The sequence below is a fragment of the Poecilia formosa genome, unplaced genomic scaffold (genome assembly GCF_000485575.1).
Source record: "Poecilia formosa unplaced genomic scaffold, Poecilia_formosa-5.1.2 Scaffold2239, whole genome shotgun sequence".
NCBI classification, from domain to species: domain Eukaryota; kingdom Metazoa; phylum Chordata; class Actinopteri; order Cyprinodontiformes; family Poeciliidae; genus Poecilia; species Poecilia formosa.
This window is the reverse complement of record NW_006802178.1, coordinates 1-25,013: the sequence shown is the minus strand read 5'-3', so window position 1 is coordinate 25,013 and position 25,013 is coordinate 1. Positions and strand designations below refer to the sequence as shown.

Sequence of the window (25,013 nt, the reverse complement as noted above, 5' to 3'; positions counted from 1 at the left end):
GTGTGTGTGTGTGTGTGTGTGTGTGTGTGTGTGTGTGTGTGTGTGCTCCGTCTCCCATGAAGCAGAGGGTATTTTAATGTTTCAGTAGGGAACTAATTAAAAATTCAAGAACAGGTCCAGAGCTTTAAAGCTCATTTCTAGAGCATCTCGCTGTCGGATCGGTTCCTCTACGTACTGCGTAACCCTTTTTTTAAAACACAGCTAATTAAATCGTTTTATTCATCTGTCACAATTTTATAAGGAAAATGACACACAGAGAATTAGCAGCATAAAAAAACCCCTTTGTTCTCAATTCACTAATTTTCTGTTACTCTACAGTCTGGCCTAATTTCTACTCCCCCGCCACCGGGTCATGGGTTCATTAAGACCACCGCCTCGCTGTCTCTGACATCTTGCCCAAAATGTCTCCAACCTGTTTTGCAGAGGACCAGCTGCCCCCTGGCTTCCCCACCATAGACATGGGCCCACAGTTAAAGGTGGTGGAGCGAACGCGCACCGCCACCATGCTCTGTGCCGCCAGCGGCAACCCCGACCCAGACATCACCTGGTTCAAAGACTTCCTCCCTGTCAACACCACCAACAACAACGGACGCATTAAGCAGCTCAGATCAGGTAGGTTTCCTCTGCTGAAAACTCAATTACCAAACAGGGAGACTCCTTTCTTTCTTTTTTTTTTTTTCACTTTCTATCTGATCTGCTCCCACATTATATCCTCTGCTCTTTCATCCCCTCTTCTTCCTGCCCATGATTTAACTTCTCATTTGGCTTTTCGTTTTATAGGTAATGGCATTGTTTCGACTATTTCCTGTCCTCTACTTGCTGTACATCCCTGTTTGTCTGTCTTATGTGCGTCTCCCTTTGTCTTCCAGTGTTGTCATGAGCTGTTGGGATTGTTTCCTTTCTGTGTTTGCTGGCTTTCGCCCTAACCTCTGCCCACATTGCTCACTGCTGTGACTTTCTGAACAAACAATTGTTCTTAATTTTTTTCTTTTTTTTCTGCCCTTTCATCTTGGTTTTACTCTCCACTGCATTGGTGCAGTATTTCTTAGAACCATTATGCCCATTACTTACACCTTTCAGTCAACATTCGGCCACATTCAGAGCCCACAAATTAATGCACATGCTTTTAGAGTAGGAGAACACGCAGAGAAGCAATTTAATTATCCTAACATATTTGTCCTGCAGTCAATGTTTTGCTTTAAGAGCATTTCAGATTCAATGAGAAGAAGTTTATTTCTTGAAACTAATCAGCCACAGTAGTGCGTAAAACTTCATAAAGCTTTCCCTTTATCCCTTCATTCTGACTTTATACAGTGCCATGCAAAAGGAAAAAAAAAAATCTAAAATGTTCAATGTCACATTTTTTTCCACCTTAAAACCACAAACTTGTCCATTTAGATTGTATTTTATTTGATAGACCAACATAAAGTAACAAACTTGAACACACTACTCCCACAAAACATAGTCTAGCATGGAAGGATCATGCTCTGGAGATACTTTTATTCACCAATGATAAATAAACTTGCCATGGAGGAAGAGAGGAAGATGAATGTATGTATAGTGCACTTATTCGCAATTCAGTATTTGTAGATATATATATTTTTTTTGTGGAACGTGACTCCACATTTGTGGAAAATCCACTTATTCACAGTTTTTTTATTTTTTTATTTTTTACATAGCATATCTAAACTATTCCAAAAAATGCAGAGCATGCATGGATTTGCAGAGCAGCCAATCCAGGAGAAACATTTAATTTTCTTTGGTGGTGATGTTGTGCACCTAAACGTAAAGATAAGGAAGACTGTAGATGTAGACTTCTTCATTGGAGCTGCATCTGTTTTCCCTGTGGGCATGTAAAGGTACATTTGATGCTTGAACAATTGAAATTGGTATTTATAAAGGTTTTTGTTGGGGTTTCAAGTATTGACATATGATTGTGGTTTCTAACCTTGTAAATACCAGGGTTTAACTGTCAATAATAGATAAGGCAGAAGACTTCACCTTTAGCCCGTTTAATAAGATAATCACTCTAAATGTACAGCCAGAGCTACAATAAAGTGGTTTAGAGGAAATGATATTCATTTCTTTGAATGGCCTAATCAAAGTCCTGACCAAGCCCTGTTGTAAATCTCTGGCGAGATTTGAAAGTTGTCCTTTAAATGCCCACCAGTCAGTCTATCTGGATAAGCTTTTTTTTTATTTTTTATTTTTATTTATTTTTTTTTTTTATAGAAGACATTGTAAAACGTTCAGAAGAATATTCCAGACTATTTGTAGACGTAAAGAAGCGCATCTTTTTGGATTTTATTAGTGAAAATGAAAAATGCCATTTCAGTTTCAGCACTACTTTCTCTTGGTCTATCACTTTAAATGCCGGTTGCAGTTACTGGTTGTAACGAGACAAAATGTGAGAAAGCCGAAGTGGAGCGAATACCTTTGCAAGGCACTGTAGTCCCTGCTTTAATGTGTAAATGCCAGTTTTGTTTTCATTTAATATATCAATAGAAAACAACTATTCTAACTTTTAACCAGTTCTGTCCAGCTGATAACCCAATAGCATAACTTCTTAAATTGGACGTCTTGTCTGTTTGACCACCTGTCTTCACAGATTTCACAGCTTTCCTTTTGTTAACTCATCGTGTTAACCTGACTTGTTTTTTTTGTTGTTTATTTTTGTTTCAGTAGAACTGTGTCAGATTAACCTTAACTTCTAACTTGCGACTTTTATTCACGTGCAGTTTGCTAAAGCATTAACCAAACCTTGTTAACTAAACGTACTTAAGGAGTATAATCATAATTCTTATGCTGTCTTTCTTCTCTCTATATTTTTAAATTCTACAGAATCCTTTGGTAAGTGCTTAGCTCCAAAGCACACATCACCCCCACTAATTTCCATGTTCCAACAACTATTAAAATGCATGGCATGCATTTTACTAACAGATAGCTTAGAGTGTCAGGGCTAGAAAACACACACGCACACACACGCACACACAGCACACACTCTCCCCTTACCCTCACAATGTGTAACTGTCTTACTGCTATTAATACCACTGCCAGCTGTAATACCACCTTATCTTGAGAATTTTAACCATCAAGCTTCAGGCTACTGTGTTGTGAGAGAGTATTTGCCCCTTACAAATCTCTTCTGTTCTTGATTTTTTTATTTATTTATTTATTTTCCTTTGGTCGCTTTTAAATGTTTCAGATCTTCACACAAAGTGTAATATCAGACAAATATCAGCTTTATCTGGGGCTGGGTCGGGGGGGGAAACAGCCACTTGGGGCCCTCCGAGAGAATCTCTGATCTTTAAGTAAGTGCCCTTCAGCTGCTTGTATCCACGATCTCATTCTTTTGGCATCATGACTGTAGATGAGGGAGGGACCCAGGCATGGCGGGTTCAAGACTGATCTCTCCTGCTTTTTTCCCCTTGTCTTTGGCTCTGTCTTGGTCTCTGAAGACACAGCCTTGACTCCATGGCCGATATGATGACAAGTCTTTATTACTCTCTATGCAACTACTGTGCAACGGAGCTGATGAATTCAGTTTAGAGAATGCGTATCAATGCGTGGCTGCATTTAATAACTTAAATATTAGTTAATTATGGCAATTATTTGCTTAATACCAACAAGAAATGTTGGTTGAGAAACTAACCATTCCCCCATTAACTCTTGCGTTTTGTGGTGCCTTCCTCCCCAAAGAAAAAGTGTCCTAAAATACTATTTGAACTCTAAACATTCAGTCTCGGCTTTGGAGAGTTCGGTCTCAGTCTAATAAGAACTGGTCTTGACTCCATTCCTAGTAGGAATATAAATCAACCAGATAAACCAAGAACTTTTCCTTTCGATTTTGCTTTTTCTTGACTACGACAAAGCAGTACAGCACTCGCATTGCTACAGATTTCACACCAATCTACCACTCTTTTTTTTTTTCACGATTCATGAACAAGACCTCTTGGGATAGAACCTTATGCCCAACCTGGAGGAAGCACTCTGATACATTGCATTATAAAGGCACTGCTTTGTAATGTGGATGACTCGTTGGGACTGCAACAGAATGAATTCGGCTCTTGAGCAAAAAACCCTGAATGAAAATGTCCGGCTACCACTTTGTGACGTTAACCTCAAGTGCACTTGTTTTATGCTGCAGGGGCAATAATGCAACAGACACCAGCAAGTCCATCACTGAATGGCTCAAAAAAAACCCATCACATTTACCTTAGCATTTTCGCCTAAAATCAGTTCCAGGTGTGGTGGTGTGACCATAAACAAGATTTATGTACTTGAAAACCTTCTAATACTGAATTAAAACAGTGATGTAAATGCGTCATCGCCAGCATTTTTGCTACCAATGGTGGTGCAAACAGTTATCAGGTTTAGGTTCCCATGCAGGGTCAGATTCCCTGAGAAATTAAATAATTTCTTGAAAACCACTTGTTGTATTTGCTCAGGGAGTAATTGTCAGATGTTAAAATTTGTTTGAGATCTGAAACATTTTAACGTGACAAAATTAAGTTAAAAAAAAAACAAACAAAAAAACGAAGAAATCTGAAAGAGGGTAATTATTTTTTCATAGTACTGTAAGTATTGTCGCATACTGACCTGAATAATAATCAATCCTCACATGTTTGTTCCTCACTCACTTATCCACTACTTTAATGTTTTAACACCAGCACCTTAAGTAGGGAAAAAGTCCCCAAGAGCTTTTAGGGAGGCGGCCAGCTTTACCTCTAGATCAAAGCCAAAGGTCCGCCCGCTTTCAGTCTCATGTACAAAGTCCTGAAAAGTCTTTTCCCCCTCAGTAGATGGTCTTCAGAAGCCACTTTGGGAAAAAAAAAAAAAAAAAAAAAAAAAACGGCACCACCTCCCCCCCCACGTGTTTCACAAGATCTTCTGACTTTATGATTTTTCTATGATGAATCCTGTCTTTTCTCTGCCAATAGAGTACACAAAGAAAAGTTCTCTCTTCTTCTCTCTCCTCTCTCTTTCCTGTAGTACCTTTATTTACGTACCCTGTTGAGTCTAATTTGATTCTTCTTCCAAAGCCCCCCAACCTCTATCTACTCGTACTAATGCTTCTTCTTTCCAATCTTATTTGCATTCATATTATCCACCCAGGTGGTACGCCAATAAGAGGTAAGAGTGCTGAACTGACGTTCAAAGAATGAAAATAATACAAATTCATTCTTGCTGTCAAGCCATCCGTACGCTCCCATTTTTGTCCTGTTTACAAAGATCGAATACCATTTCATTCACATGGACCCATCCTCCTTATTTGTCCTGGTTTTGGTTGACTAAAATTGTATTTCATCATCGTGTCTATGCCTTATTTACTCCTTTGTGTTTTGGTTTTTTTTGTTTTGTTGTTTTTTTCTTGTTCTTTTAGCTCAGTTGTGATATGCTTGCCCTGGCTCTAATAAGCATATACAATGACAATTCTGTTTTTATTTTTTTTCCTCCAAAACTATATTTTAATGCTCATTTTTGTTTTTGTTTTTTTGTTGTTTTTTTTCCTTTTTGGCCATAGCCAATCATGTGTCCCTCTTTTTTGTCCAACTAAAACAACCAAGCATTTTTCCCCCCTTAGCTGTTTCTTGTTCAGCACAAAAAAAAACCGACATGCGCAGATGCTGTGGAAGACCTAACACCACCTCTCCCAAAGACTTCTTTCTATCTTTGCAAACTATTTTTTTCCCATTTCTTCTGTTTGCTTTCCTCTCCTGTACCTCTACAAAAAAGCCCAAACAACCACTTTTTTGATAAAGTTTCTACGGTGCTTTTTTTTCCCACCTTCCTCTTTCACCTATTTTTCTTACTTTTCTTGGGTTTTTTTTTAAATCTTTTTTGACTTTTTAATTTTTTTTCTTCAGGGTTTGGGGAAAAGGCAAACTGTAGAGTCTGGCGAGGACCTGATTGGTTCATTTTTGCCGTGTGACATGGAGCGGGAGAGTTGTTGATGCATAAAGCCATTTTTCTTTGAGTCATGTGACACCACACTGCTGATCCCATTGGTGGATTTTTATGGGTGTCTTTTTGTGGCTAAAGCAGTGGATGGTTATACTTTCTTGTTGGCTCAGGCCGCATTTTGAATTTTGTCTTCTAATACAATTGCATTTTATTTTTCAGCTAAGGGTTGTCAGAAGGTTGTAAGTTGTGTCGACATACATTTCTTGCTAAGATTTGCATGTCAAACCTTTTGTTAGAGGGTTATATGTTGGTTCTGCCTGAATTAACGATTCAATAAACATTTTTTTTCCAGCTAATCTGAGCAGCACCAAATTTTTGCACATGCTGCTGATTTTTTTTTTTTTTTTTTTTTTTTTTTTTTACTTTTTCCAAAGATACTTCACCCAGGTGAAGTCCAAATTACCCCATAGGCTGAATATTACAACTGATCTGTGATTGAATATGCTAAAAAAAAAAGAATCATACCTAAATTTTCTTTTTGTTTTGTTTTTTAAATTGTCCTCCCTTGTTGCGCTGCTTTCTTATACTGTAAACCTCTTTTGTTTGATCCATGTTTCCCTGAAGCAGTATCACTCATCCCCATACTGACCAGTCCAGTGACATGTTGTATATTGATGGGTTGCCCCTCTTATTCAAAGTAAAAATCGGCCGTTTGTATTTTTTGTTGTCTTTGGCGCTAGGCATGGGTCGGTACGAGGCTCTCATGGTGTCAGAACCTTGAGTTAAATGCCAAGGTTTCTTGTTATCAAGGTATTTAGATAGAAACACAAAGCAAAAAATGCAGAAGTTATTCTTACTACTGCAAAAATAATAATTGTAGATCCAGATTTAAGTAAAAGTACACAATTAATATATTAACAGCACTTAACATAAGCAGAATAAGCCGGCAAATTAGTCGGTTTTAGCGCACCAAATGTAGCTTCAAAACAGTTTCTTTTTTTTTTTTTTCTTTAAATGTTTTGCATACAGTCGAAATCAGATATTTACATTCACTGGATAGCAACACACAACCATCTGTCTCATTGACTGGCATTAAATCATACAATTTTTCAGTGTCAAAGGCCAGTTAGATGTGCCAAAAGTATTTCAGTTTGCTAAATGCCAGAAATGTAAGTCCGACTTTTGCAGCTTGCTCTTTTCTCCCGTTGTTTCCAGTTGTACAGAATTCATGGCATCGATCCTCTGTCTTTACTTGGCCCTGTCACTAGTGACCTCTGGGGCTAGGTCTACCATTTTCAGACATAGGCCAGCTTCTCTGCTCTTACATACACTAATATTCCCTTTTAAACAATTTGGGAAAGTCCAGATAGGAATGTCTTGGCTTATTTTAAGGCAACATCATTGCTTCCCTGTGTGGAAAAATCTCAAGAAATTGTGGACATCCACTTCTCTGGTTCATCCTTTAATGCAATTTGCAGATGCCAGAAGGTGCAACAATCTTCCGTTCACGTGAATATGTGCACTACAATAATGTGCAGCCATCACAACATTCAGGAAGAAGATGGGTTCTGTGTCCCAGAGATGATTGTATATTTGGTAGTGAAGGTGGGCTAAAAAGAAACAAGAAAAAAACCCTCTTCCTACTGGGCTTGAAAGACCATTCAGAGAGAAAGAAGCTATTAGTAGAAACGCAACAAAAAAGTATTCAAGCAAAAAAGTTGATTTCTGAAGACATTACACTAGGTCTAAATAAATTAAAATGTAAGTTTTTGGCTATTAAGATGTCAGAAAAAGAAGAAGCTTGGCAAACTTGAGAACATCATCTCAACTGAAGTATGCTGGCAGCAGCATCATGTTGTGGTGTGATTGTACACCAAGAGGAACTAATGATCCTCACAACATATATGACATAAGAAAATAAAATTTTGTCAAAGTATTGAAGCAATATCTCAAGATATCAGTCAGTAAATTAAAGCTTGGACCCAAAGCATACCACCGAATGAGGTACAAAGTTGCAAAAGGCCAAGACACAGGAATAGTTTGGATGAAAGAGGAATGTATTGTAGTCTTCTTTTAGCCAGCTGGCTCCCAGTGTGCAGCAAAATCTGCTTTTACACTGTAACCTAAAAAAAAAAAAAAAAATTTAAATTGTATACCTTGACACCAGAAACCAACCCATGCCTAATTGGCACTGAGATGAGCGTGTGCGTTTTTTTAACACAATCTGCCATTTTTTTACTCAGAAAAAAAAAAATCAAAATGATAGGGTATACCTTGTTTTTATGAGTTACTTTCTTTTCCGTTTTTTATTTTTTATTTTTTTTTACTCTTTTCTTGGTTTGCTACTTTAGCTCTGATAACAGAAATAAACAATCTTAGCTGTATTACAATGTTTTGCATGATTGTAATTTGCAGCTGTCCACATGCATAGAAGTCCCCATTTTACTTGAGACGCATAATAACAACTAGCAGATAAAGTCTAAAACTTAATGTCTCTGAAGCAAGTTAACCTCAGACATGAAAGGAGAATGCAGAAGACAAGTCATTTTGTTTGTGAACCGAGTTGACCACATTGCCTTTTGTTACCCTCGTTTGTTATTCCAACTAGGAGCCCTGCAGATAGAGCACAGCGAGGAACCGGACCAGGGAAAGTACGAATGCGTGGCGACGAACAACGACGGGACTCGCTATTCTGCCCCGGCTAATCTTTACGTCAGAGGTAGGAAACAGCCTCCCCTGTTTTGTTTTCGCCAAACATTAGTATCACACTGCCTTTAAAACCTGATAAGGAGCGATTAAATCGCCACATTGTCTGCAAGGGTCCGTGTGCTATGAGGTCACTGTAAGTATGCTCTATTACAGTTTATTTTCTGTTCCTTGCACTTGCCTTACCTGCACTGATTTGAACCTACAGTATTTGCTCTGTTATGTGTTTCCGGTCCGTTTCCGTTGATTAGCCCGAGTCTAACACCAGTGACGAGGCCGCTTGCAGCATGTATCTACTAATTGCTTTTAAAAAAGCTGACTGCTGGAGTTGGTGGAGGGAGTGAACGGACCTCGTTCATCAGCTCCAGCTGTGAAAAGATCCTTTTCTTTCCTCCTCCCTACTGACAAACACTAGGGCACCTGTAATCCCATTACTGAGGATGCAACTTGAAAGATTCAGGAAACGGCAATTAATTCTACTCTACGGGTATTTTTAAGTACAGTACTGTTCATCCAGCAGCCTAGACAGAGTTGTTAGGGTTTTTCCCCCCTAACTTATAATTTACTCTGGTTAAACAGCATTTAGTAATCCTTCGTTTTTACTTCACTTTAGTTGAGCACAGTTAATTTAAAATATTATCAAATATATTTTAAAATGGCTAGCAGAAGAATGTATTGTCCTTTTTCCTTCAAGGAGCTTTCGGGTGATGGATCTCTTCACCTTTTAACCCAGTTCAAAGCCGTGTTTGCTTTCTCACTTCAAACGTTGTGGCCATTTGTGGTTTTTAAACCTGCTTTTATTGGGCCTTCTATCACCTCACGGATAGTGAAGACATACAAGGCTTTACTTCTGAGCTCTACATGTCTCAGGGGACAATAATGTTGCATTTATCCCCTTCGTGTAAGAAAAGACTTTTGGTCTTTTCGCACACACTATGAAATGTTTAGTATCGACCATGTATCAATTCCTACTCACCTTAGGGATGTTTTTGGGGTCTGTAAGAAAGAGGATTACAAAAATAAAGCTTACTTCTGAGACAAAATCATCTTTTTTATATCAGTTGCAACAACAAAATGTATAGTAGTTGGTGTGTGTCTGTTTTTTTTTTTAAGTTCTTGATCTGGGATAGTTGCAGCAAAACATCACTTTGTACAAACAAAATTTGCTAATTCAGCCCCTTTTAGGCCAAGACATCTGTTTCCCTCCATCTCCTTTCTTGAGCACAACGGATGGTGCAGTGACGCACCAATTTGTATTATAAGAGAAACCATTTGTCAGTTTGGAGTTACACCATTATAATGATGCCTTAATACTTTCTTGATGATAAAATAAAAATAATGGAGAAAGGTAGCATTATCCACTATAAATGTTGTCTTGTATGCTGAGGGATACTCTAGAATACAATTAAATAATCCTGTATTTGTCCATCTGTGTTTGAAACTTGATTTGTTGCAGCAGCAAGAGAAATATCAGAAAGAAAAACATAAAAAAGTCATTAAAAATAAAACAACTAAAATAATGGAATGAAAGAGTAGGCGTTACAAATATTAAATGTTAATGGAAAAATACAGAAATTCAGAATAAATAAATTTTTGGAAAACTGAAACATATACAGAGATAAATCTGTGTGATAAATACTTTCCCTCTTTTTTTTGTCGCTCAAACTTGGTAGAAAGGACAAGGAACAAAATATTTCCTATTTTGAAAATAAAAAGTAAATTGGCTAAAAAATGTGAAATTTTTACTCCTCAGGTTTGATACTGTTACCTACTGAAACCTAAGGCTGTTCTTTAATTACATTAATTACTTAACTATCTTGTTTTTCCTGGTAAAATGACGACATCGAGGATATTGCTTTCCAGACGCGTCCTGTTATAAGTTTAGTGTTGCTGCACTGCTGTCGTATCATTAGAAATCCAAACTCTTCCCACTGTTGGTGGGGAAAAAAAAGCCGACAGTTCTTCAACCTTCTGTTTGTCATTATTACCATTTCTATTCTTGCATTAGTTTGATGTGGGATGCCCTGTTAAACACACACCCTGTTAAAAACACATGTGTGAACCTGCAGGAGAGAGAATGCTGATAGTCTGTGATGACCATTAGCCAACCATTGTTGTACAGCCATGAAAATCTTCTGACAGTGAGAAAGCAAATGAAAAAGGAGACCTAGTATTTGAAGTTTTTTGAGAAGCTAATCAAATGGTTTAATGGTCTCAAACTTTCAGTCCTCACAGGCTGGTGTGCTGAGACACTTTGACAAGTCTTTACTTCAACACGCTAAAATCTAAAAAATATTGTTGTTGGGCCTCCAGAGGCAAAATGGCAAAACGAGACAATTGAGCTACACAATTCAAGCGTATTGGACGTCAGTCCTCAAGAACTGGAGTTTGAGACCACTGGCTTTTGGTACAACACAGTTTATAAGTGAGTAAATGCTACTTCAAACGTTTTAGCTCCGACAAGGTGTCGCTGTTTGTTGGTGTTGGGGAGATTCACAGGGCTTCCTTCCCTTTAGAGGATACAAGGTCCTCTGAAATGTTTTCCGCAGCATTTGAGCACCTGAAACATGGCCTTCTTACTCTCTGTGTTTCCCTTGTTTTTTCTCCACCCCTTATTTCATTTTGTTCTGCATCCAAAATCCCTACATCCTTCAGAGCTACGAGAAGGTTGGTGTGCTTTTTACTTCTTCATCAAGTTACTCTTTATGGCAATCGATTTTCTTTATTTTCATCACCAAAAAGGAAATCGGATCTTCCAGACATTGAAGCGAGCATTCTTCCATTGGTTTTGCTTTTGCCTCAGCGTATTGTTTTTCTTTGTCACACATTCAGTGTTCTTGTTCCTGTAGAGACTGTCCCTTGCTCTTTGTCAGAATGCATGACCGTCCAACAGGTGGCACATGTTGGTATCCTGGAGGCGGAACAGTGGGAGGTTGATTTTTGCATCTGCTTGACTGTCTGTTTGCATGCTCACTTGCTAACGTCTGACCCTCCCAGCCCTTTACCATGACAGTGTTCCTGCTTGGGTTGACGCCTAGTTTACAGGGAACGGGACTTGCGCTGCATGCAGACATCCAAACGTCTTTACAAGTGTTTCCCATAGACAGACATATGTTCGGGAATTTACACTAAAGTCGAGCGTCAAGCTGTAAAAACAATTCCACCCGCAGCGATTATGTACTCCCTTTGATGAGGATGTTACTGCCGGAGAAGTCATGAAAGAATGATACATTCAGAGTCTTATCCACAAGTCTTGACAAATGTAATGATATTCAAATGAGCAGGATAATATTATGTCTGTGGGGAGCGCGATCCAATTGGATATTAATTAAATATTGAGCGAGAGAAACGTTGTATTTAATAATGCAGCCAGTTCCCTTCGATTTCCTCTCCAGAGAGCTACCGCACTCTCCACAGAGCGGGTTTCGAGAATTGGCAGCAGGAAGCACTTGGCGACGCGATAGCTGAGTAAAGCCTAACGCGTCCTCGGGTTAGAGACAGAAACTAGAGGATCTTATTGGTTATGTGAAAATATTTGATTTCTTTATTTTAAAGACATTTGTGGTCCGCCTTGAATGCCATGAGCAGTAACACTGAGCTCACCAGTACACATGAACCCATCCTTGACGCTTGTCTGTTTTGTTTGCTTCTGTGTCCCATTATCCACTTTATTTGGTAATCTTAACCAAGTGAGGATGCTCAGAAGCAGCACAACTAGTCTATTTGCAAAAGACATTTCTTATGGCTGCTTGGACTGCTAAGACAACATTTTGACCGTATTTGAAGCAGTTTTCCTCTTTCATTTTGTCTCCAACAACCCCATATTCCTGTTTGCATGTTGGGATTTCTTTTGCCTCCAAAAGTCCTTGAAGTCAACTTTGTATCCATGATGTTGTACAGTTTTGTCCAGCTAAAAGTAGTTCATCTGTTTTCTTTGGTGTGCTATTTATTGTGTTGTTGTCAGATGTTATGCATTCACAAACCCATATTGGAGTCTATATAGTTTTGGAATTTCAGCACATTGGATTTAAATAAAAGAGAGATAAGGTTTTATTATTACAGCCTAAAAGCTGCAAAAGTCAGTAGAACTTTAATATACAGAAAACACTGTGGTGTTCATGGAGGTCAGGGAACACATCCTTGCACTAATGAGTCAAATCTGCAAATATTTGAGGTCCCCACAAAAAATTCTTATAACTATTTTAAAATGTCAGTGACCAAATATACTTTAAAATGCAGTAATACACATAGTGGAAGGCATCTTAGCACTCTTACAGAAGCTAATGTCTATGGTTGTTTTCATCTCTGCTTTTGGAGTTGCAGCCAATCAACGGCAAGGAAAATGAATGCCATTCCTAGATTGGCTGTTTTGTAAAAGCCAGCCAATAGTCTGTCAAGTAGAAATGTGCAGAAGTGTTCCAGCTTCAAGTCTACTTAAAACTCTATGAATCAGTAAATTTTCCAAATCTGCAAAAACGGTAGATACACAAATACTCAATCAGAAATAGGCATGCATCCACTGTTTGCCTCGAGTGTTTCATGTTTTTTCCTGAAACTCTTCCACTGTAATTATCAGGGTTATCCTTTGCAAACCCTTAAACGGATATGTCACCTGCAGCACGTAACACTCTTGGCATCTACATTTAGTAGAAATCTAGATTATAGTTTGTCCTGGAGGCTAAAGCCTCTGAGAAGGGGCCAAGACCACAGACGACTTCCGAGCTTTTAAAACAGCACTTGCCTCATAAATCTCATAGTGGTTTGGATAAATGCTATTTCATAAAGCTTCAAACCATACTTACACTGGATTGGGTGATTAGAAAAAAAGAAGCACAGTGTAAATGTGAACAAAATAGCCTTCGTGTAAACTGCTTTAATATTTTTGCCCTTTCTGTGGCTTTAGTTCTGAATCCGACTATTACTCTGACTGGAAACGCGTTTTATGTTCCATGTTTTACAGGAAAGTCATTGGTGATGTGCCACCTCCAATTTCCATTTCCTCAGTTACAAAAATGAAAAATAAATAAATAAAATCATTGGATTCCCTATGAATGACCATCCATTGCAAACATAAGTATGGTTTTACAGTTCAGGAAGTACAGCACACATGCTGCGACGTTTTTGATGTAGATGTTTTAAGACAGTAGAAGTGTGCGTAGGTCTCTTCCCCTCTTGGACTTGGCCTCAGGTTTTCCCTCCCTTTCCAACTAATTTGGGTTTAAAATTAGCCAAGTTGGCACTTCTAATGTTTGCCAACACATTATTGCAAATAACCTTTTAATTTTTTTTTAAACTACATCTTTAATTCACCAACAGTTGGTGCACTTTATGTTCACTCATTCTTAGGCACACTTTTTCGAGGTTCATTAAAAACTTCCCGTTAAAGTGTGAGTCATAGAAGCGTTTCTGATATCTTCTAGGCCTACTTTCAAACATTTTTTTTTTGCTCCTGTGATAAGAGCAAAAAAAACAGCTACATAGCAGAATTGCCTTGTTTTTTTACTTTTTTTTTTAATCTTTTGTGAGCTGGTTGAGTTCTAAAGTGGAAATGCATAACATCTGACAGTCCTGTCTTTTGTTTGCACTGAACCTTAAAAGAATCCACACAAAAAATGTTTTCTTGAGGCTATGTGTTGTTCTGATATTTGTAATGTATATGCCTGTGGTATGTAAGAATCAGTTTGTGTCTAAAAGTTGTTTCTTTGCATACAATTGCCTGGCAACAGTATTTGTGTACAAATCCGATGCTGTGTTTTGTGCATAGTGCTCACATCGGTGTTCACCCATTCACCATTACCATTAGAGCTTAGATAAAATATGTTTAAAATGCGTCCTTATGGATGATATGAAACAGTTTTCATTTGAATTCTGCAGATAAAAACGCAATCTTCGAACAGTCAAACTCTTTGGAAACTACTCCGAAAGATTTGATTTGTTTTTTATCTTTTTTTTTTTTCTCAGTTGGTTGTTCTAAACCTGGTAATTCCTTTTCAGTACGGCGAGTCCCGCCCCGATTCTCCATCCCACCGACAGACAATGAGATCATGCCTGGTGGCAGCGTGAATATCACGTGTGTAGCTGTGGGCTCGCCCATGCCGTACGTCAAGTGGATGCTGGGCGCTGAGGATCTCACCCCAGAGGACGACATGCCCATTGGACGCAACGTCTTGGAGCTCACAGATGTACGACAGTCGGCCAACTACACTTGTGTTGCCATGTCAACACTTGGGGTGATAGAAGCTATGGCCCAGATAACAGTAAAAGGTAAATATGCTGATTAAGATGGGTACGATTTTACTAATATTATGATTTAAAAATAAATAAGATGCTATAATTGTTCAAACTCCTGTATTACATTCCCCAGAAACAAAGTTAAATCTCCATATTGAAGACGTTTAATCTAAATAATATATCAATTGGTAAGCTTTGCTTTTCTCTAAAGAACATACATAACACATTTGTAGAAAACTAATTTTATAAAACAAAAAGAACTATTAAGTGATTTGGAAAAGCTTAATCAATTAGTAATAGGACAGTGTCTAGTGACCTCTTGAAAGTTTGAACAGTGTTTCATGTATAAAGGGACATTCCGCACTTTTCAGACTATAAGCCGCTACACACCATGCGGCTTATAGCCGGGTGCGGCTTTTGTGCGGATTTTTCTTCAACCACCAGGGGGCTCTCTAGCAGGAAGTGAATCATTGGAAGTCAAAATTGGAAATCAAAGAAGGAAGTGCTGATTTTCATTTAGAACAAGCACATCCTAGAAGCAGGCACGACGGAGAAACGTATTCAAACTCATACCCCCTCATCGTGGAAACAACATGAAGAAGTTCATATGATGCCGCTTTTTAAGTGGAAGGCCATCGATCTGGCTGCACGTAAGCTCGGCGTGAACGAATCCATGGTTCGGCATTGGAGATTAATAGGAGATTTATCTTGTGGAAAACCGAGAGAGGCGGAGATACCAGTGGCTTATAACCTGGTGCGGCTTTTAAATGTACGTTTCCATTTTTTTTTTAAAGACTTTGTGGGTGCGGCTTATTGTGAGGTGAGCTCTATAGTCTGGAAAATACTGTAGTTAGTCTTCAGTTAGCATAATGTGTTTGACTGATTTGAAAGCCTGCCTTTTCTTCAGATTACATTTTTTTAGAAAATGACAATGTCCTAAATATGATCCGTTTTAAACACAGTGATGGTTAAGGTTGAGTGGTTGGAGTGAAATAAAACATGCAAAAGTAGTGAAATATATACGCGTCAATAACAGTGTTCCTCTGACTTTCTGAGTTGCCATTTCTGGAATTATGCTAATGAAAGAGATGACAGAAGTGAATCACTTATCAGAATGTTGATCATCTTCACTTCATACTAAGATTGAACAGTTTTGTCTTGTAAATTTGATGTCGTTTGTTGTTCAGAAAACATTCAAGTAGAGACTGTTGTCAGAAACGTACCCACCCCTCTCTGTCAAAACAAACCAATTTCAAAGCTTTTCTTAAAACTCTAGCACCCGACTTTTAACATATGATACAAGCTTAAGATTATAGCAAAGTGCTTATCTGTCAGACAGAGAACTACAAAGTAACAAGCTCCCTATTTCTAAAAGGAGGGGTAGAAAGTAGAGTATACTGTTTGGTGCAGAAATAGTAATCATTTGTCCCTCGTAATACACCAGAATGACAACCCAGATAGCGCCGCCACATTCACATGCACACAAGGGATAGACTCCAGCCCGCAAACACGCTCACAGCTTTGTTTTTCCGAGACAAAACATGAAGATATTAGTCACAATATACCAGCGTGGCAGAGGCTTCCCCCAGTAGTCTGCTTCAGATGGCATATAAACACGATCTATTGCTCTGATATCCTTTGCTGTGCGCCACGGTGTGGAGAATTAAAGCAATAAATTTACCTGTTTAATTATTAAAGTGATGAAGAGAAATCTAAAGATTAACAACATAAACAACGGCTCTGTAAAATGCTGAAAGCAGACAATGCGAGAATCTGTGGCTTCAGAAATGAATCACAGAGGTAAAGTTTTCTGATATTTTCCATATATTTGTATTTTTATTAATATTTATGAAATAATTGTCACTGCAGCACTGCCCAAGGCTCCTGGCACTCCGGTGGTGACTGAGCGCACAGCCACCAGCATCACGCTGACTTGGGACTCTGGCAACCCCGAGCCAGTGTCCTACTACATCATCCAGCACAAATCCAAGTACTCTGATGACCTGTACAAGGAGATAGATGGCGTGGCCACCACCCGGTACAGCGTGGGCGGCCTCAGCCCCTACTCCGACTACGAGTTCAGGGTGGTGGCTGTGAACAACATCGGACGAGGGCCGCCCAGCGAGAGCATCGAGGCCAAAACGGCAGAGCAGGCGCCGAGCACCGCGCCGCGGCAGGTCCGGGGTCACATGATGAGCGCGACCACGGCGGTCATCCAGTGGGACGAGCCGGAGGAGCCCAACGGGCAAATCATGGGCTACAGGGTGTACTACACCATGGATTACAGCCAGCACGTTAACCTCTGGGAGAAGCAGATAGTTCGGGGGTCTAACTTCGTCACCATCCAGGGACTCATCCCGAATAAGACCTACTACATCAAAGTGTTGGCCTTCACATCTGTGGGCGACGGACCCCTTTCTCCTGAGCTGCAAATCATCGCCAAGACCGGAGGTGGGTTTGGTGCCAGTGGTGAATCAGTTTGTACCTGCTTTGACAATTTACAAAGTATGGAAGCGTGCCGCATGGAAAGGTGGATCGAAAACTCCATTTACCAGCAAGACGGAGCTTAGTTGTTCTGTTTTTTTTGTTGTTTTTTTAAGATTTTTTTGGCTCTAGTGGCCTTTATTTGATAGTTAATTGACAGGAAAGTGGGAAATGAGAGAAGGGGGAAGAGATGCAGCAGAGGTCGCCAAGGCCGGGAATTGAACCTGTGACAACTGCATCGAGGACTAAGGCCTCCATATGTGGGTTGTGCTTAACCCCTGCACCACCACAGCACACCAAGTTATTCTGGTTTGATCTGTGATCATTGACTGAGTCAACTTAACTGTCAGGCTGTAAATTCACATCAAATTATTTTTCTTAAATATTTTAGAAAATAAGGGTTTCATGAAAGGACTCTACCAAAAATAATTAAAAAAAAAATAAAATAAAATAAAAAAACTGATGTGCAAGATATTGTTACACAGGCTCTTACAACACTGGAGCAGCCAGCAGAAGCAGAGCTGACTGGTAGTGGTGACACACTACAAAGGTGACAGAAACCACTCTCCAACTCCAAAATGATTTGATATGCTTGTGGATAATATAAAAACATGATGCAAACATATTTAGGGGTTGACCTTTTTGTGACTTAAAAACCAACAACAAAGAAACAAGTCGGCCTTTCTTAACCAAAGTAGCCGTTCCTCAGTGCGATGATCCCCAGCCTAGTGGCCTCCCAGTCGGCCTTTCACAGCTACATAACACACTTCCCACAGTTCAGATGACACAGAGCTGTGAGTACATCCTTTGGTGAGTAAGGGGCTTACCAGGAGTGGGTTGAATTCAACTCCCCTAACCACCACAGTCCTTTAACAAAACACAGAGACGGCATAAGGGGGTCTTAATCCCACATTGAAGTGTTTATGGAAAGGAGCTAGAGAGTTTTTATTCAATGCATTCTAAATTAGTTCATAATAATACAGTAATGAAAAACGGACTATTAGAAACCCCATATATATCTTCAATTGCATTCAATAATAAAGCAATGATAACAATATTGCATATATTGTTTATTTGAGGATGGCATGGTGGTATCTATGAGACTGACATCCCTCTGGACCGTAACCATTCCGATGTCATGTCCAGAAGTGTGACCGAAATCCCAATGAATCGCGTGTAATGTGGCTCATAATGAACTCGTCTCTTTGTTCCCAGTTCCCTCCCAGCCGACTGACTTCAAAGGAGAAGCCAAATCAGAAACAAGCATTTTGCTTTCGTGGAACGCTCCGGCCCAGACGGGACTGGAAAACCAAGTGACCGGATATGAGCTCACGTACAGAAAGAAGGACGACAAAGACGAGGTAATTACCGCTTACAAACCTGAACAGTTTGCATTTCTAGTCTGCTTGCACGTAAGAAATATTCTGAATCTGTCCAGATTTTGCTGCAGTTGTTTTAATAATGTTTTTAAGAGCCGCTTGTTACCCTCCTTAATTACTTACAGTACGGCTGTTAGTTTAACACTGCTGTGAGTAATTAACAGGGCATAATTGGTAACTTTTTCTCCTCGAGCATTTTTATTTTTATGACTTTGACATTTGGAGATTGTGGCTTGCAGTAGTTATTTAATTTTCCTTTGAATTGTCATTGCAATATTAAGCAATAAAAAAAAGGAATATCCAGGAGCATTGATATACAATGCTCCTGTATCCAGGAGCATTGATATACAATGCTCCTGGATATAAACAAAGTGCATGTGTTTCCCTGTAAAAGCTCAGTCCTGGTCTTATCTGATTGTACCACACGGTTCCAGCTTCGAAATCAAACTTTACACTGATACACTGCTGATGGTCGGGCAGCAAAATCTGCCTCCTGGTATCCCAACCATCTGGTACAAAGTCAGTATCTGATGGTTGAGGCTTGATGATCTCACTGCTTCTTGTTGTTTTCTAATGTCAAGCTTTTTTTTTAACCTCCTTAAACTGATTCGCTTGTCACTTTACAGTTGTTACTCTTAATAAAGATTTTAGTAAGTTTAGGCAAGTAGCTATTTTCTTTTAGCCATTTTGTCTAATTTTCAGATCAACACACAACTGCTTTACTTGTACGCCATGTTCTCTTGTCTTGCCTGAAAGAAATGAATTTCTCTGGATTGGAAAATCATGATTGACTAGATCAAAGTTCCTCAATGCTCTGATTAACTTCAAATACCAAAGTATAAGAAAGAAAATGCTTCATTTAAATAAATGTAATGTTTGCGGCGCCAACAATTAAAAACATCTTTTTTTGTTAACGTTGGATCTTTTCCACAACAAAATATGTGCGCATATTTAAGATCGGATTATACTTGTGCAAGAAAATAATAATTAACTTTAAAGTTTTTTAAACTTTACCAGGTGTACAGTGTAAAAGGAGAATTCCTTGGTTTTGTTGAGTTTTATGTCTAAACTGAATTATATGAATCCTTGTTCCATGTGTCTGCAGTGTACGCTTTTATGTTTGAAATTCTGTCAAAAGCTGTTTTTGTCAGGAGTGCAACAGTTGCAGTTTTTGGCCTTTAGAATAAAAACTACCGGTCTTTAGAAAGCCTGACCTGCTGATTCCAGTTTTGACCAATACCAATTTTGTTCCTAGCTGTCAGGTGTTAGAAAGACACCTTCAATGTTCAAAATCTTATTTTATTGAAAATCATTGAATACCGTGAAATAATACAAACTTTTCTAGGCTGCACGAGCTAGTGCTCTCTAATACAAATGGAAATTTTAGAGCATTCCTGTCCAAACTACTAAATTAACTAATCAAAGGGGGGAACACATTTTTATTTTACTCTTTCATTTTTAACATGAAAGAAAAACTTGCACAACAGGTTAAACTGTAGGCCTGTTTTGAGCGGCACATTCATTGGTGCGCTCCTTGTTTCCATGCTTGTCTCTTTGCCAGAATCTACTTGTAAACAAGGTTTCGTATGTTAATGAGTGTTTCCCAGCTAGGAAAAGAAGAAATGAAATGACAGAAGGCCAAACTGTCTTCACAGAAACGAATCAGCTTCGAACCGACAACCACATACCTGCTGAAGGACTTGAAGCCCTTCACCACGTACACTTTTCGTCTGGCCGCCCGCAGTAAACATGGAATTGGAGCTTACACCAGCGACATCTCCGCAGAAACCCCACAGACACGTAGGTGTTCTTCTTTATCTGACCAAGTTTAAAACATCTGGGAACAAACGCGTTTCAAATGCATTTTTCTTTGAAGTCCAAACATCTCAAAAGAGTGGAGATGTCAGTTATGCCTTTTGGTTTGCTTTTTTCTACTTTTTTTTTTTTTTTTTTTTTACCTATTAATGTTTGATGCATTTGAAAAATGTTTAAATCTAAGTAGAGTGAAAAAAAAGAAAACTGTGCAGCATTCCTTGTAGTGGCTGTACTGACAGCCATCTGGGCTTCCTGCAAAGTCACTAGAATGGTTTACAAAAGCCCCTGCTCCTCTGCTTTGTTGTGCACAAAACAGTTTTGAGTAAAATTAACGCTCAAGCTCCTGAATTATTTATGCTAACGTCCACATGTGTGTGAGTTGTATAATAATAAAACGGGAGCGAAACGGAGCTTTGGAAACCATGTCTCCTGAAGCTGCCTGGCAGCCAAAACCAGGAGAATAAAGGTTTAGTTTGAGCTTTCTCTGCAGCTACATATTTTAAAGGCAAAAGGTTAAATCTCAGACTTTTTTGTTCTTTAATTCGCCATTTAAATTTAACTGAATTGTTGAGTTGCATCAGCATAGAAAGCTCAAAGCAACATTCTAGTTAGAGACATTCCCACCTCCTAAAAACCTCAGATTTATGTTGGAAAAACAAACAAAAATAGACGTTTAAATTCTGCTGCTTTCTCCAAACGTATCCAGCTCTTCATATCAGTTCACAGAATAGAAAAATCAAACCGATCAGTTTCTGTTTTTTTCTTCTTCTTTTTTTTTTGAGTTTGGACTTTCAGCATAAATCTGAGGGGTCTGACAGTCAGAGGCAGGTAATCAGGTGGGTACAGACACTCAGAAATTTAAATCCTGCGAAGATATTAAAGAAGAGAAACTCATGCATGCCGATGTTGTCAGAATGTAATGAATCAGTCATATCTCCTTGCAAAGCTCTCTGTTGTACAGTCAGGCTTTTACCACAAACCAACAGGCTTCGGAAAGGTTGGTGACAAATACCACATTTTTTTCCCCCCCTTTTTTTAAATTAACTTCAGCATCAACCTTTATGTTTTTGGATTGATGGTAACTGCTTGCAAAATGTAACATTTGAAATTGTCTCTTTAACCTGTTTATGACGTCAATGGGAAAGAAGTTTTCATTTTAATTTCATATGAATTTATATTTTTTCATGGCAAAGGTAGGTGACTTCTGGTACAGCTCTCCTTTTTCCAATCATTCTTCCTTTCGTTGTAAACTTAAAAAAAACGTGTGTTTATTTCTATATTTGTTTGTTATTTGTGTTTTAAGGTTTGTTTTATTTATTCATCAAAGTCCTCGTGCTTTTTTTTCATGTCATCATTTTATTTTCCTTTTTTCTTTTTCTTTCGACTCTTCCATCATCAACCTCATCAAAAATAAATAAAATAAATAAAAACTGAACCTCCTTTAAAAACGAAAAAAACAACAAATCCAACTAAATGAATGGCCTCAACCGACAAATCTAAACCAAACCGCAACGAAACGGATCTGCTACCAAACCACTTCGCCGTCCAGAACCCGCAGGCCCACCTCAGGATGTAAAGTGCCACAGCCCCAGCTCGACCAGTATCCTGGTAAGTTGGCGGCCGCCAGCCGTGGAGCTGCAAAACGGGATCTTGACGCAGTACGCTATTCACTACGCCGCCACCGAAGGGGAGGACACCGCCGCTCGCCGAATCTCTGGGATCCCTCCGGAGAGCACCAAGTATCTTTTGGAGAACCTGGAAAAATGGACTGAGTACCGTGTGACGGTCACTGCCCACACAGATGTCGGAGCAGGACCTGAGAGCTTGCCGCAGCTTATCCGAACAGAGGAGGATGGTATGTGTTTGCTAAAAATAAAAAATAATAAATAAAAAAAACCTCCAGCTGAAAATCCAGCCTGCTTTTCCTGACCTAACCAACTCCCCACCCCCCAGATACTAACAGCCTCTATCTGCTGCTACCTCTTCTCTACCCCCTCTGCCTGCTTCTGAAATGACTGTGACCACTCGGTACTGTCGGCTCTGTTCTGGAAAGTCATTTTTTTAACCAAACTGACTCTCGCAAGCACCTTTTTTTGGCTTTTTCTGCCCTTCACGCTGCTTAATTTCAACACATGGTATGGCTTTTTCCACCCCTCCAGGCCTCAAACTTCCAGTCCCAACTGTCTGTTTTTGTAACTTTTTTTTGTTCTTTTTAGATCTCAAATTTTTAAAAATCATGACAGTGGGAAAAACAAAATGTGGAAGATTTTTTTTTAAAGGCCATTTTTAATATTTTTGTCAGTTCATGTGATAATAAATCATTTTTTGTTTTTATTTTTATTTTTTTCCCCCCTTACATCACAGCCAAAACTCTTCTTGCACTTCAAGAATATGAAACTCTTGAAGTCTCTTTTGGCTCCACTTTTCTATTTTGACTAAACCCATTTTTTTACGCCATATTTTTTACAATTCACCCGACTCGGTTTTAATGGTTTTACAAGATTAGGTCGGTTGTCGGACCTGCTTTTTGCTGTTGTTTTTTCCCCCCCTCTCTCCTTACCATTGTTGAAATAACTCTGTCATGCAGTGCTTGTTGCGGTTTTCTGCACTTTTGTGCGTTTTTGTTTTTGTTTTTTTTTGGTTTTTTGGTCACCGCAACATTTTTTGGGGGCGACGCTTAAGAGGGTGAAGCAAAGATTGGGGGGATTCTCTATAATTTTGACCTTATTTCTTTTATCCCATGGTGTTCCTCCAGTTCCTAGTGGGCCACCTCGTAAAGTCGAGGTGGAGGCTGTCAACTCTTCATCAATTAAAGTGATTTGGCGCTCACCGGTGCCCACCAAGCAGCACGGTCAGATCCGAGGATACCAGGTGCACTATGTCAGGATGGTTAATGGGGAGCCCACAGGACAGCCAGTCATCAAGGACATCCTGATTGATGATGCTCAGGTACAACACCACCCACCGTCAACACAACCAGACACACAACCTGCCGCCTCATTCCTCAGACATGTAGTACTGCTTTGTCTCATTCACCTCCTCACCTTCAAATGGGTAATGGCAATGCCCTGTACTGTGTGCAAAAGTCTTGAGTCCTCTCTTCATTTTGCTACAGTTTGCTTCCAAGAAGTGTTTCAGGCTTGCACCTTAGACCTCTAGCTTCTTGGAGGTTGAGTGTAAAGAAATTAAGGTTGATGTAAAGCTTTTGCATTAGCAACAGGACTTGTTGGCATTTTATCATATTACTACTACAGACTGTATTTTGTTGGGATTTTATATGACATCTAACACAAGGTAGTGCATAATTGTGAAGTGTCAGGAAAAAGCATAGTTGTATGAGGTAGTTGCACTACCTCTGACCAGAGTCTCTTCTTCCACTGTGGGCAGCAGCGTTTCCTGCCTAAGGCCTCCGCAGAACAGCCGGCTTCATATTGAGATGAAGCTCCACACAGATAGAACAGTCATTGCCTTTATTGTCCCTCAGTGGGGAAATTCAGATGCACCAGCAGGAAAGTGACAGGCAAGTCGAAAGTACTCTCATTCCTAATTAAGTCACTTCTGCAGGGAGTTGGTTGTGCTGCATTTTATTTTGTGGCGTCAACATAAAGAAGACGAAATCGAAATCCATCCCACACCTTTTCCTTTTTGTGAAAAAATGTAAAAACCACTAGTCCATCTTTTTACTTTTCACAATGATGGAGTACATTGTGTCAGCCTTTCACTTAAGATCCCAATAAAATCTCCTAAGTTGTAAGTACTTTTGCCAGGCAGTGAGTGAGATCGTCGTTAAACTTCACTGATCTTACTTCAGTTGACAAACACAAACCATTTGCGCTTGGCTTATTGTTCACTTTTGCTACAAATATTCCTACCGGCAAACATTTGGTGCTTGTGTGTTTACAGATAAAATGGGTGCAAATGCTTTCTTGCCAGTCACTGTTGTACCTTTGCTCACTTGTTGTTTCTGTTCTGTCCGCTCTTCGACAACACACAGTGGGACTACGATGACACAACTGAACATGTGAGTAGCTACAACAGACTTTATTGTTTATTATGTTCACACAGCAGGGAAATGCTGCCCATAGACTGCTTTTTCAAGGCAGTCTGAACGACCCATTTCCGATCTTTTCACCCATAAAAATCCAATTTGTGCCACTTCCATATGTGGCACTATATCAGATACTTTACAGAAGTTTAAAAAGTTTGGAGCCTGAACAGTCATCTAGCATTTTACCAAACTTTTACGTCAATTGGTGTGAGACATGGATCATAACTCTGCACCTGTAAATTTGGAAGTAAACAATGACTGAAGCAAGTAGTGCCGACACTTGTCTTTCTTTTGTCTTGGCTTCCTTTGTCTTATCCTCTTGTGACAATACTGTCGGCTCCCACTGCTCAGCAATTTTAAAATCAATCCATAGACGGCGGCATCCACCGTCACTTCTGTAAACAGTTTGCAGCTATGTGACGTCTACGTTCTTCTTCTGCACGTGC

General features: G+C 39.3%; 1 protein-coding gene across 7 annotated transcripts; it reads left to right on the top strand.

Moving 5' to 3' along the window:
• Positions 1–326: 326 nt before the first annotated feature.
• On the top strand, positions 327–24,642 carry LOC103133085 (receptor-type tyrosine-protein phosphatase delta-like). Of its 7 annotated transcripts, XM_007544848.2 has the most exons (12): positions 342–612; positions 2,842–2,850; positions 5,116–5,133; positions 8,513–8,623; positions 11,266–11,277; positions 14,605–14,874; positions 16,711–17,292; positions 18,541–18,686; positions 20,360–20,504; positions 22,069–22,374; positions 23,275–23,468; positions 24,514–24,642. In XM_007544848.2, exons 1-12 carry the CDS (start codon positions 402–404, stop codon positions 24,625–24,627), a joined length of 2,118 nt encoding a protein of 705 aa, XP_007544910.2. In that variant the 5' UTR covers positions 342–401; the 3' UTR covers positions 24,628–24,642. The 7 variants fall into 7 exon arrangements, with proteins under 7 accessions (XP_016523220.1, XP_016523218.1, XP_016523216.1 ...); XM_016667732.1 differs by lacking the exon at positions 11,266–11,277 and having other exon boundaries at positions 334–612; XM_016667730.1 differs by lacking the exon at positions 2,842–2,850 and having other exon boundaries at positions 335–612.
• The last annotated feature ends 371 nt before the right edge of the window (positions 24,643–25,013 follow it).

Excerpts from the sequence above, each read along its gene's own strand:
- LOC103133085 (XM_007544848.2), top strand. The coding sequence starts at position 402 with ATGTCTCCAACCTGTTTTGCAGAGGACCAGCTGCCCCCTGGCTTCCCC. Across the intron at positions 17,293-18,540 it reads AATCATCGCCAAGACCGGAG|TTCCCTCCCAGCCGACTGAC; the intron begins GTGGGTTTGGTG and ends CTTTGTTCCCAG. Across the intron at positions 20,505-22,068 it reads CGCAGAAACCCCACAGACAC|AACCCGCAGGCCCACCTCAG; the intron begins GTAGGTGTTCTT and ends TTCGCCGTCCAG.